General features: G+C 37.5%; 1 protein-coding gene across 4 annotated transcripts in view; it reads right to left on the reverse strand.

Annotated features, from left to right (window-relative positions):
• Window positions 1-12,965, reverse strand: part of LOC131686191 (monocarboxylate transporter 2-like) — a 124,588-nt gene that overhangs the window by 72,944 nt on the left and 38,679 nt on the right. For all 4 annotated transcript variants that reach the window (XM_058970424.1, XM_058970422.1, XM_058970423.1 and 1 more), the window contains exons 4-5: window positions 6,861-6,997; window positions 6,338-6,485 (exon numbers count right to left, since the gene is read on the reverse strand). In XM_058970424.1, the coding sequence (XP_058826407.1) occupies window positions 6,338-6,485; window positions 6,861-6,997 (285 nt within the window). The remainder of the gene's footprint in view (window positions 1-6,337; window positions 6,486-6,860; window positions 6,998-12,965) is intronic.

The raw sequence follows: 12,965 nt of genomic DNA on the forward strand, positions 1-12,965 counted from the left end.
GAAGTGTGAGATACCGTCGAGGAGACACCGGAGCATGTGGTCTTTGAATGTCCGAGATTTTAAGCGACGTGCAAAGAGCTACTTAAAACGAGAGGACCGGACATCAACCTGGATAATGTAGCCTACAGAATGACAAGCGACGTAAAGACGTGGAACGCAGTAAACAGAGTTACGATGTAGATCATGATCGTCTTACAGTGGAAATGGTGTTATGAACATCGAGAAACGGTTTCGAGAGAGCAATCATCACAGGAATCAGTTAGATCCACCGAGTCGAGTAGACTGCAACAGAGCACTGAGTATGAGACGTCAAAACGCCAGCAAACCGGACGCCAAGCTCCATCCGGAGTCGCCAGACCGACCACGGCACCGGTTGTTCCAATAGTTTCCTGGCGAAAAAAGTTCTCCCAATACCGATTCTTCTTTCGTTTTCGTTAGAAACCAAAAGAAGAATCGGTATTGGGAGAACTTTTTTCGCCAGGGAAATCTCAGTCAGCGTAAGCTAGATTCACCGCTGGCGACTAGACTGAGCAGACCGCGACGAGACACCACCAGTCTCGGGTCATCGTGCCACCAGTGAAATGGACGCCCTGCTTCACCGGAATCGCCAAACTGAACTTGGCATCTAGCTGATTGGCTCGGTTTTGGGAAAACTTCCCTCGCCGTGGAACTCTCTGTCGGAGTAGGTCAGGTCCATCGTCGGTGACTAGACCGAGTAGTTCGCGAACAAGTCGAGGAACTGGATGGCTTATCAAGGAAATAGTGTAAAGTGGCACAAGTAGAGAACTAAAGGGTTTAACCCTCCGGAAGACGCGGCTTTCTGAGCGTGCACCCGCTGGTGCCATAAGACGATTTCGCTAGATTTTCAAAGCAGCGTGCATTCAGTGCACTAGCGCGACTGCCGGAGGGTTAAAGGAGTTACGGCGCCAAATGGCTCCGGTTACGGAGCCAAAGGGCTCAAGAAGTTGTGGTACTGAAAACAAAGAAGAATCGGTATCGGGAGAACTTCTTTCGCCAGGGAACTCTCTGTCAGCGTACAGTCAGATTTACCGCCGGGATCTAGACTGCGTAGACCGCGACGAGACATCACCAGTCGTGCCGGGGCTTCAGCAAATTGGACGTCCTACTCTACTGGAATCGCCGAACTGATCTCGGCACCTGGCTGGTTGGCTCGCTTTCGAACTTCCATTGTCGGGGACTAGACCGAGTAGTTCGCGAACAAGTCGGAGGCTCAACGAGGAAGTGGTACTAAATGGCACAAGGGAACTGAAGGGCTCTGTAAATTAGACATTCTGAAGTTTGCCGCCCAGATTGTCCTCGTAGGGGAAGAGCACTAATTCTAGATCCACAGTTAGCTTTCCTACTACCATGCAGAAATTGCCACGTAACCCTATTAAAAGAACTAGTTGGATAGGAGTGTGTGATGTGCACATAAAAAAAAATCTTCCCGAAGGTGATGCCGGGGAGGAATCAGGTTCCGTGCAAGATTAGTTGTATTAGCGGCTCGGGTGACTACCCAAACCCGTCCCCTAAGTTGTTGGATTTGTACATTTTTTCCTGTTCAGATTGTTTTTGAACATTTTTTAAAATTCACATCACACCGCCCCCCCCCCCCTTCTCCCACAATCAGAATATATTGGCTCAAATGGCAAATGGTATTATCCCTAGAACGTTACACTTACTTTTTCCACCTTAGAACGTAGCACTGGGGTAGAAACGTACCTCACGTGTTTCATCGCAGGTAAAAATTCAAACAAAAGAAATGTACAATAAATCATTTTTTTAGTTTTTTAATTGCGAAAACTGCTGTCTAAGTGAAAGTACGGATATTATTGAATCAATGATACAGAAATTGGCCTGAATCGTTGTTTTAACTATTTTCACAAAAATTATCATATGATGATCAAATGATTCTAAAAGTTGAAAGAATGGTCTAGAAACAGTATAAACTGCAAATTCGAGATTTTTAAAAAAGTGGTTTTGGAAAATACCACGAAATGGGGTAGAAATTGAAATGAAAAAAAAAAATTTCTGACCAGTAATACATTGGTAACACGCAATGTTACCATAACAGTAGTTACTGTGTGCAATTTATATTTGCAGGTCATTATTTTGAAAAACTATAAAAAATAAAAAAAGTACAAATCGGCGTAAATGAGAACAACTTTTTTTTCTATTTCAAAATAAAATTAAATTAATTGAATAAATGACTAAAAATGATTACATAATACTAATTGTTACTTGCGTAGGAAAACAACCCGTATTTAAACCGGTATTGTTACGAATGTGAATTTCCACTGACAGAACGAAATACTAACGGGAGTTAGTGTTATCCGGGCACGGTACGAACCTGAAAATTATTTTTTATAAGTTTACCCTAACCTGAATTTTTCGGATAACAAAAAAATGCGAACCGGACATAAAAAACCCGAGAGGTGAAGAATTTTTTTACAAGCTTTTTAGGGTAAATTGGAGTATTTTTGATCTTATAATGTGACATATTTTAGTAACTATTCGATGATAAATTATTCTATGTTTAGACGGCACATTGCAGAATTGCGTATTAAGAAACCGCTAAAGAAAGCTCCTCTATGGAAATTCAATCCAACGTGCATAGTTTACAGTACCATTATGTGAACCACAAACGGTAGCCAAATTTGTGGCTCTTGTTCAGGCAATAATAACAACTGCAAAGGCTGAATTCAGAATCTCAAAATCAAAAGCCAGCACCATCAGTAAATCAGTTGAAAGCATAGTTCGAAAGTCCGCAAAAAGTTGGTACTGAGTAAAGCCATGTCAAGTGATCCTCGAATTTTTCGCAAAATCACCGATATTCATGAGGTATATTTTATTGTATAGGGATTATAGTGATTAGCTTTTGGTATAAATATTTCGTTACAATTCCTTTTTCTCTTCAAGATATTAACCCTTAAACTTTATTGCATGATAAAATTGAAAATTTTATATCTCAAAAACTACTGAAGATAATTCAATGAATTTTTGCACACTTATGCAATGATATTTGCACTATCTTATAAAAATATTTTTATTTTATAATTGTGTGAGTAACGGTACTTTGCATCTATTTAAAATTTTCAATGATATTTTTTCTTAAGTTCTTCACGCTAAAAAATTTCAAAACGTATGTCAAATTATGCGGAAATATTTCACCTTCAATAATCTGTATTGATAATTTTTCATTTTTGTTCCTATCGAGAGTTATGGAGGATTTTGTAACAGTGCGCTCTTTCAACGCACGGCCCACTTTGATGCAGCCCGCGAGAACGTACATATTGGCAACGCCGCACGTCGCAACGTCCTAATGCGCATCGCTTTGAAGGAGCGTATCTCATGTTCAAAATTGGCATATCAGAAATTAAAGCAAAAAGACAAGTTTTTCTTTATGGATAATTGAAAGTGATGTTTACTATGTAATTTGCTTGCTCTTTAGCGTTATTATATTGTTCAGGAGTTATTTAATTTTCTGTCACTCAATACCTCGGACAAGCGCGCTCGGATGTTGCCAGCCGATGAGCAAAGTTGAGCAGTGGGCATGTTTTAACCTGCGTTGACATATTTTTCGCAAATTGACATACTTCACCACGATTTATTTTCAGTTGGTTCTGTCTGAGAGGTAGCACGGTATATTGCGAATCTTTTCTTAAATCCACATAGCGACTTTTCAGCCATGCGCCATCGGGTCGTGCGTTAAATTACGCGCTCATAATTTGCATCAGTGCGAGTGAGAAAACGTTTTGACGTTTGTTTTTGTTTCGATCGCACTTGGGTGTTTCCCATATAGAGACAATTCGCGAAATGCTATATTATCTCAAGATAGACAATATTTCCTCAAAAAAACATTCGATTGTTTTATGTTATAAATATGGGTCGATCACACGAATGATGCATTCCATAAAAAAATTCATAAATATGTTCGTCGTATCTTGTTTTTGTGGCATCCATGTAGAGTGATAAATTTAAAAATTACATTGGTCAACACAAGTGTAGCATATGTCGTAATGGGCTCAAAAAATACAACGAAAATATATGTGGAAATGAATAAAACACAATTTTGGTTAAATTTTCAATTTTACATCCCATGTTTATAGTAATGGGTTAACGCGTTTAAAATATAGGAAAATTTAACATATAATTTTTCTTCTTATGATAATTTGCGAAGTAATGGAATTGGAATATTCGATGACTCAACAGGTACATGCGGAAAACTGTAACGATGATTTTAAAATAAAGATCGTTAATGATTAATTGAAATTCGACAAAAATAAATAATATCTTACCAGAACTTGGCGAACCACTAATTAACAGAATTAACAGAAGCAATAGTGATAAAAAAACCCAACATCGATGCGATTGAACAACAGATTTTATGTAAACTTTTTCAAAAGACACATCTTTGTTTAAATATTTGATGTTTAATATCACTCACTTAATATCACTCGCGAAAATAAAAATGTGAAATAAAATGCTGTTGGCATAAGATTTTCCATTTTCATATATTAATGTTGTAGACTAAAAATGAATTTGGATATAACGTAGATGTATTTTGACCAACAAAAGTGTTTTTAGAGATGTTAATTGTTAGTAACGTTAAATTATAATAATAAAAAATATATTAAACAACTATAATTTTTGTTGTGCACTTCGGTCAAAAAAATTTAACGCATCTCAAAATATCCGGAAAAAATCACCTTCGATAATCCATATTGAAAAGTCTGCCCTTTTTGCGCTAATCGAGAGATGTGGTTTCTTATAGTCATGCGATGCGCACTTCCCACGTGATGCGCATTCTGACGTAGCGACGTGCGACGTTGCCAATATGAACGTTCTCGCGGGCTGCATCAAAGTGGGCCGTGCGTTGAAAGAGCGCACTGTTACAAAATCCTCCATAACTCTCGATAGGAACAAAAATGAAAAATTATCAATACAGATTATTGAAGGTGAAAGATTGCCGCATAATTTGACATACGTTTTGAAATTTTTTAGCGTGAAGAACACAAGAAAAAATACAATTGAAAATTTTAAATAGGTGCAAAGTACCGTTATTCACACAATTATAAGGTAAAAACATTTTTACAAGATAGTGCAAATATCATTGCATAAGTGTGCAAAAATTCATTGAATTATCTTCAGTGGGTTTTGAGATATAACATTTTCAATTTTATCATGCAAAAAAGTTTAAGGGTTAATATCTTGAAGAGAAAAAGTAATTGTAACGAAATATTTATACCAAAAGCTAATCATCATAATCCCTATACAATAAAATATACCTCATGAAGATCGGTGATTTTGCGAAAAATTCGAGGATCACTTGACATGGCTTTACTCTACTGAATATTTTGGCTTCCAACTATTACCACAGGTACTTTGAATGAAATGAATTTTGATATTTGGTTTTAAAGTATCAGAACAATTGGAATCGTAGCAGTCATCGACCACTACACGGAGGCTATTGAGTTCTACAAGATGACGACACGAATGAACTCATAATGAATGGAGTTCATGTTTGACAATTCTCGGTGGTTTGTTTACTCTGTCAGTTGCGTGAGTTCGAGTGCAACGGGTGCTCATCTATTTCATTCGAACTCACGTAACCCTCATGTAAACAAACCACCGAGAATTGTCAAACAAAGTTCATCCGGCTCATTTTGTGGGGTTATGTCGTTTGGTGTAAAACCTAATGCTAGACACCTTGACTTAAAAATTCATCGAAAAAGCGAAAGAAAAAAGCTATCACATGACACGACCCTCTTTCATCCTTCGGAAGTCGCGTAGTGCACATCGTTATGAAATTTAAGCGAAACCGTCTTCGAGCTACACGCGGTAGCGACTGCCAGAGCGTTAAACTATTTTAGCTCCTTGAAACGGTTCAACCCCAAACCAAGCAGTTTAATACAATAGTAATTCTTCAAAAGGGCTAATGAGACTTTTGTAAACAAACTTATTTCGCTCATTATTCCGCTACCGAGTTGAGTTTCATGAAAAATTCACATGAATCAACATCTTTATCCTTGGTAGAATCAATTTCGAATGTTTTCTGTGTTGAAATGATAACAAATTAGGAGAAATCAGCAAAACAAAAGTTTGTTTACAAATCTTATTAGCCCTATTCAAATGTTGATATGGAATAGTCGACTGCAGTTTCAAGCATCGCACATTTTTCCTATCCCCAAGCACATGTTGCTTCCATAAAAAAAATTCGTGTAAAAATTGTGTTGTGTGTTCTGCTATGACTGTGCATTTCACGCGCATCGCTAGAAAGCATCGGAAAGAATGTGAAAAATAATCGTATTAAAACGGCAAAAAAATGCATTCTAACCTGCTTCGGTATTCACCTCGTGGCCTAGGTGACGTATCGCGTACAGCAACAGCAGACCGTAGGACAGCTGGAATCCTGTGGTGAGAACATGCGCAAGAAATGCAACTCCACAAACAATCCAGCCCCATCCACCGTCCGGATAGAAATGCTTCAGGTGAGAGTTTTGGCCCGGCAGTATTCATCACCGCAGCAGCAGCACAGCGTATTCACGAACACGTACAGCAGAGCATGGTGTGAGAAATGGATGGTAAATTGTTAGTTAAAGTGGAAAATTTGAGTTGCTGTGGATAGCTGTAAGTGGGGATTGCAGCTTCAAGATTTCCTATACCAAAACCGACACTTCGAGGTGAATCAATTTAAACACAACTTTGTTTCATGTGATAATAATTGTCACATGTTAAGGCATGCGTGCGGCCATTTGTTTTGTGAAAGCGACACACTCGATACACAATCGCCCACTGCGCGACCAAGTGAAGCTGCTTCTCAACTTATGCATGACGATTGATTTCAAGCTTCGGTTTACCTGTCTAATTGCGTTGGTGTCAACGCCGGCACGTCGCAACGCCGGAACATTCCGATGCAGTGAGTGTAATTCTCGCTCCAGTAGAGCGGGGTAGGCGGAATCCTCCTCCTCCAGCAGTCGACCACGGTCATATCCACCTGCAAAGGACGAACAAATGAGTGAGCTGCGTGTACACATACAGGTGATAAACATTTTAATGGGAATTGCTTTCATATTTGGATAACCATATATGTGGGTGGTTCGATTGGGTTATTTGATCGATCAATGGTGATATAAATACGCCAAGGAATGGTGAATGCAGTAACCGTGTTTAAATATGAAAATTTAATGTTTTACCCGCAGTTTAAATATGATTTAACAGCTTACAATAAAAAATCACTTGATTTGGTTATCTCAAATAGTATAAATCCAGGAATTTGCGTTTCGACTTCGTCGCTTCACCATGGTACTAAACTACTGCACCAGGATGCCGATATTCCAGAATTGGAAACACTACTAAGATATTTCAAATAGTCATACGCTACAGTCATCGTTAAAAAATTATAATCGCTATTTAGAAACTTTTTATTTTATTCCAGGAGCAGTATTCGTGTAGTTTTACGACGTGGTTTTAAGTTGTTCATTCGCATTTAAAGTATATTGACCCCTTCTTCTCGAATTGTTGATTTGGGACCACGTCTTTCTTTAAGAAGTTATTTGAAATATTGGCCAATTTATCTAAGTTCCAATATGATTTCAATCAATTTTAAGCCAATTGTCAATTGTCAGGTTTCTCCGAAAAGTATAAGAAAATTTTAATATATATGACTCGATATTTAACAAAAGAAGAACTAGATGTTTTATTTTTGTTATTATCGTCAAGTAGTTTCATGTAGTTTCAGTAAATAAAAGCTACAGAAAACAAAAAAATCGACATAATTCGACTAGCAGTGAGATGATACATTTTGTACACATATTTACTGTTCTATTTTTATTACTCATGCGAAAAAGGCTAATCAACTAGAGGTGTGATGAATACAACTTTTAGTCCTTCATGAATAAAACTTCGCATAAGCTGAATAAATTATAAAAAGCCAATAAAAAGAACGAAATTAAGGGGTTATATACAAAGCTGTGACGAAAAATTGAGCTAAGTTCGAGATTTTTTAAAGCATTTCATGTAAATTTTATTTAAAAAAGCGAAAGACAGTTCGTTGGCAGTACTATCGAAGTACGAAAAAACAAGTTTATTTAAAAAAAATATTCAAGGTTGGCGGAGTTATGGCCTATCCCCGAAGCCCTGAAATCAAAAAAATAAAAAGATTATTGAAGAAAAATGTATTGTGATGTACTTGAATGGATAGATTTCCCAATAAAAAAAATTTTCTTACGAAAAAAACATGTTGACCAAAAAATTAAGTTTTGTGGTGCTCAAAATTTTAATCAAAGATTCAAAAATTTTTGGATGATAAAGAAACCGTTCAAGTGCACGAGAATGTAAATACAAACAATAAAAAATAAACTGTATGAAAACCGTATGAATGGTTTTTTGGAGATATCACGTTCACCGCAACAGTACTTTTCAAAAAACTTAGTTCCGAGATAATTGCGTTTAAAGTTCTGTATTACCTTCATTCGAGGAAGAACCAGCGCGCTGCGAACGGCTGTAGTTTGAAATCTGGTGCTCCGATCTGGATGAAATTGCGCACAGATATTTTCAAAAGTATGTACTTTCAGAATATTCAATAATTTTTTTTCGATTTTTTGAGTTCCAACTTTGTATATAACCCCTTAACAAATAAATGAAACAAAGAAAATCAAAAAAGTTTTCAAATTCATAAAATGAGTTAATATTTATCAAACTAAAAAAAATAAATCGAATTAGTTGACGATTTGCAAAGTAATGGCAAAACCATTCTATATGAGAGACAAAAAGTAAGTATTGTGCTTGTACAGGTAAATGAGAAATACCTATGTGACCTCACTAATCAACATTTAACTCCGGACCGAAAGTGAGATCGGGATGAAATTCAATAGCAGCCAACTGAAGCAATGCATCAATCATTTCAAATTCGGAAGATGTTCGAGAATTTTCTGATGAAAAGGTATGAAATTACCTCTTAACATTGGCAAGTTCTCCGGGGCATCAAGACCGTATTAGGTGGTCAATGTGATCAACGCGATTGCGGGCCTGCAAATCTAAGTCATTAAACACCCATTTTAATAAGTTTTGTATCATCTACATATCATGGCGGTACCAGTTTATATGGGGATTTACTGTACGACCGCACTTCTCAACCAGTAACTCCGGAACCAGATGTCTGATAAGAATTAAATTCAACAGCAATCTGTGCCTTTCATTTTAGACTCAGTTTGAGAAAATCGGTTCCGATGTGCGAATCGGAATTCCGGTTCCAGAGTTACAGATTGAAGAGTGCGGCCGCGCAGCATTTTTCCATATAAACTGACAACACTATGATATCAAAATGCTGCAAAACGTATTGAAATGGGTGCAAAATTACCTGATTACAAACATGACCCAATTTAAACACACCGTAATTCACGAAATGACTAAACATTACCGTGTTCCGTTTAATTTTACATGAAACATATACTTTACATGCGCAATGACATAAAATTACATTTACTGCCATTCAGAACAAACGCCATGTGTGAAATAAAATTATAAGATTTACGAAATTCAATGTCATGAAAATTTCAAATCAAACGTTAAACTAGGTCTTTTTTGATGCTCATGTACGTCAGGGTCAGAAGAGGTAAATTTACACAATTTTTTCTAGGTGTGTAGTCTAGAACACTAATGACAAACCAAAGTAGCTTTGGCTACCTATGACGGCTCCTGAGTCCATAGAAGCAGCAACTGAATTGTTTAAAGGGGGAGTAAAGGAAAATGTGAAAATCGAATTTGTATTTTTGATACCAAATGTCTTTAAAATGCATATTTGAAGCAATCTAAAAAAATATAGACGAAAATAATTTTTTTTAGATTATGGCACACTTTTGCCTTTCGCATATAAAAAGATTATGCAGTCGCTCTGAAAATTGTCAACCTAGTCCTGGCCATTTTATTGACTGTTATAGAGTTTCTGAATTTTAACAGGGGCGTAGCTGGAGGTGTACGGAGAGGGTTACCCCCACTGATCGCTTTGTGTGCACCCCCCCCCCCCCTTCTCACAAACACCCTTTAAACGCCCTTGAGATCACCCCTCGTTGCACCCCCTCAGACCACTGCCCCATACAAACCTCATACCTGGACACAGAATTAGCACATATTTGAAAATTACTGTTGATTTTGTTCTAGATGAATACTAAGTGCCGTTTAGTACTTAGTTGGGAAACATGCTCATGATTGGAAACAGTCTCTAGTTAACGGGGGACGCTTTTAACAAGGTTACAATTTCGCACCAGTAGAATTCACAGTTCCCTAACTTCCAACCATGATCATTCAGATTCTTTGAGATCCAGAGATCACTCAGATTGTTGGATTTCTTCGCTTTGACGTGTTTTTCACGTCATTTCCTCAGATTTTCTATTAGATTTTGGTCTGGGCGGTGTGCAGGTCATGAAAGATTTTTTCAGCGAATTCAGTATTTTTTATTAAAAACATAATGTTTATTATATAGGAGGTGGGCGTAGCGTAGTTGGTAAATCGATTGCCTGGTACGCAGCGCACCTGGGTTCGAGTCCCGACCCCGCACTTAGGGTTAGGAATTTTTCATAAGAGATTTTTCTAACCCGAAGAGGCGAACAACCCTAAGGTTAAAACCTCTATAATCAAAATAAAAAAAAGTTTATTCGTCAAAAAAAACGTCAACGAATATTCGAGAATTATTTTTGTACACTAGGGAACTGAGGGAGCCGAAAAAGTCCTCAATGGGACGGCACTGGGGCAAGCTGGTCGGGTTCGTTTCTTTCGGCACGTACGGTATCTTTTTCTGCTCAAGATACTCTAGCGTCTTCTTGGCGTAATTGTCCGGCCAGAAGACGTGCTTCCCATCCGCATGATGCTCCTTTAAGAACGGCAGAAGAATTTTCTCACACCTCCTGGTACACTTCAACTTGATGGCCAAACCACTTGGCTTGAACCAAAGCTTTGAAACCCCTCTGTCCGATATGGCGATGTGCAGCATAACTTTCTTTTCAAAGTTACACACCAAAACATAATGAAATTTAAACGACATGTAAATCAATACGAATGTAAACATACAACGATTGAATCCAAAATTTGATTGAAAATTACGTTAAAATCAATTGGAGCATCAAACAGCATACAATTTTACACTTTCATTCGTGTAATATTACATGTCATTTATTTTACAGCAGTATTCGAGTAAAAATACATTGAAGTGCATTGGTTTTCCGTTTAAACGAACTGTAATTTTCAATCCACATGTAAAATTATAATAAAATTCGTTGAAGAAAGCACGACAAGTCGTGTGTATTTGTGTTGGAACTTAATTTTACATTTATATTCATGCTCCAAATATGTGCATGAAAATAAACTTAAAATTACAAAATATTTTTTTCTGTGTATGCTTAAACTTATATTTTACTTCGGGGGGTGTGGCCGACTTGTCGCTGGGATAGTAGCTGTTATTTCCTGGAATTTGGGTCTTCAAGAGCAGAAAGTAACTCTCGTCGTCTAACATGAACGAAGTCCCGCGATAGTTCTTTGTCATTCACCGACACTGCGATTTCACGATCGCTATCTGCTCATCCGTGTACTCGGGGGACCGAGTCTTCTTCCGATAGATGATGCCCTCCATCTTGCGGGTTCGGTGAATCAAGGCATAAGAGCAGTGATATTTTCGGCCGGCGTCACACAAACTTCGTCATTATCTTCGCCGGACGGCCGCTCCACGCTCAGGGATGCCAGAATCGGGAAACTGTAGTCACGGGCACGTTTTCGTCTCGAAAGTGGTCTACCGTAAACTTTTTCCACGATGACCCACCCGTTAGTTTCGTCAAACCGTACAAAACGCTCGCGGAGTGCTTGTTGTTTCGACGCCATCTTCGATTGAACTGACAGCACCCGAGCGAAAAGAAACATGCCACCCATTTCTAATCAGAGAGCAATTCTCTTGGAGAGAAAAAATTACGTTTTTTACTTTAATTACAGAAAGTTATTGAGATCATTCTCATTTTCAATTGAACACCCGTTAGTGCTAATTTGGGTACTCGTTTACATACATTGTCTAGCTAGACACCCAGATGGTGCTAGTTACTGAAGTGATGAATTCGAAACACAAAAAATCATACTTAATTCATTTACGACGGTCCTTGATTCCATGTAAGCAGGAACTGAAAAATGCCAAAAAGGGGGGAGTAAAGGAAAATTTCAAAATCTAATTTGTATTTTTGATGCCAAATCGTTGCTGTTGTGATATCTTATGACAACCGCGATTTGGCACATTTCGAGAAAAACGATTTTTAAAGTTTGAGATTGAATATCTTGAAACTTATAAATTGTAGAAACAATTCAAAGAAGACAATTGATGCTTCTATCTATTCTGTATTAATCTCACAAATATTACGAAGATCGGTTGACTATTTTGCGAGTTTTTATTATAAATGTAAACAATAGTCGCACACACACGTGTCATTGGTGCATATTGATGACACAATTTTTGTGTCATAATCGCGCATGGAAAATTTGCCGTAGAAAACAATCGTCAATTATTAACTTTTATTTATATTGGCTTCATTTGGTCTATAAGCAATCGGTGAAATGCATTTTGAAGGAAATGAGTCTAGAAAAACTAGTTATTTTTAGTTGCAGTGTTGCCAAATGTGCTATATTTCCAGTTTAAAACTCAAACTTCATTTTTCTCACCATTCGTGTATTTTTATTTTGAAAATGATTGTGCCATTGTGTTCCTCGTATAGTTTTACACATAAAACCATCTTATACATCAAGATATCTTGAACCAGTCATGTGAAGCAAAAAATTAAGATTTTCCCAGCACGTTTCTCGCTATACGTTGAGATTTGACGCACTCTCGAAAAAAATGACGATAATTGACTTCTTTGGACTTTAGCACATTTTTGCCTTTCCCACACAGAAAGGTTATGCAATCATTTTGAAAATCGTCAGTCTAGTCCCCT

This window comes from Topomyia yanbarensis, chromosome 2, assembly GCF_030247195.1.
Source record: "Topomyia yanbarensis strain Yona2022 chromosome 2, ASM3024719v1, whole genome shotgun sequence".
NCBI lineage: Eukaryota > Metazoa > Arthropoda > Insecta > Diptera > Culicidae > Topomyia > Topomyia yanbarensis.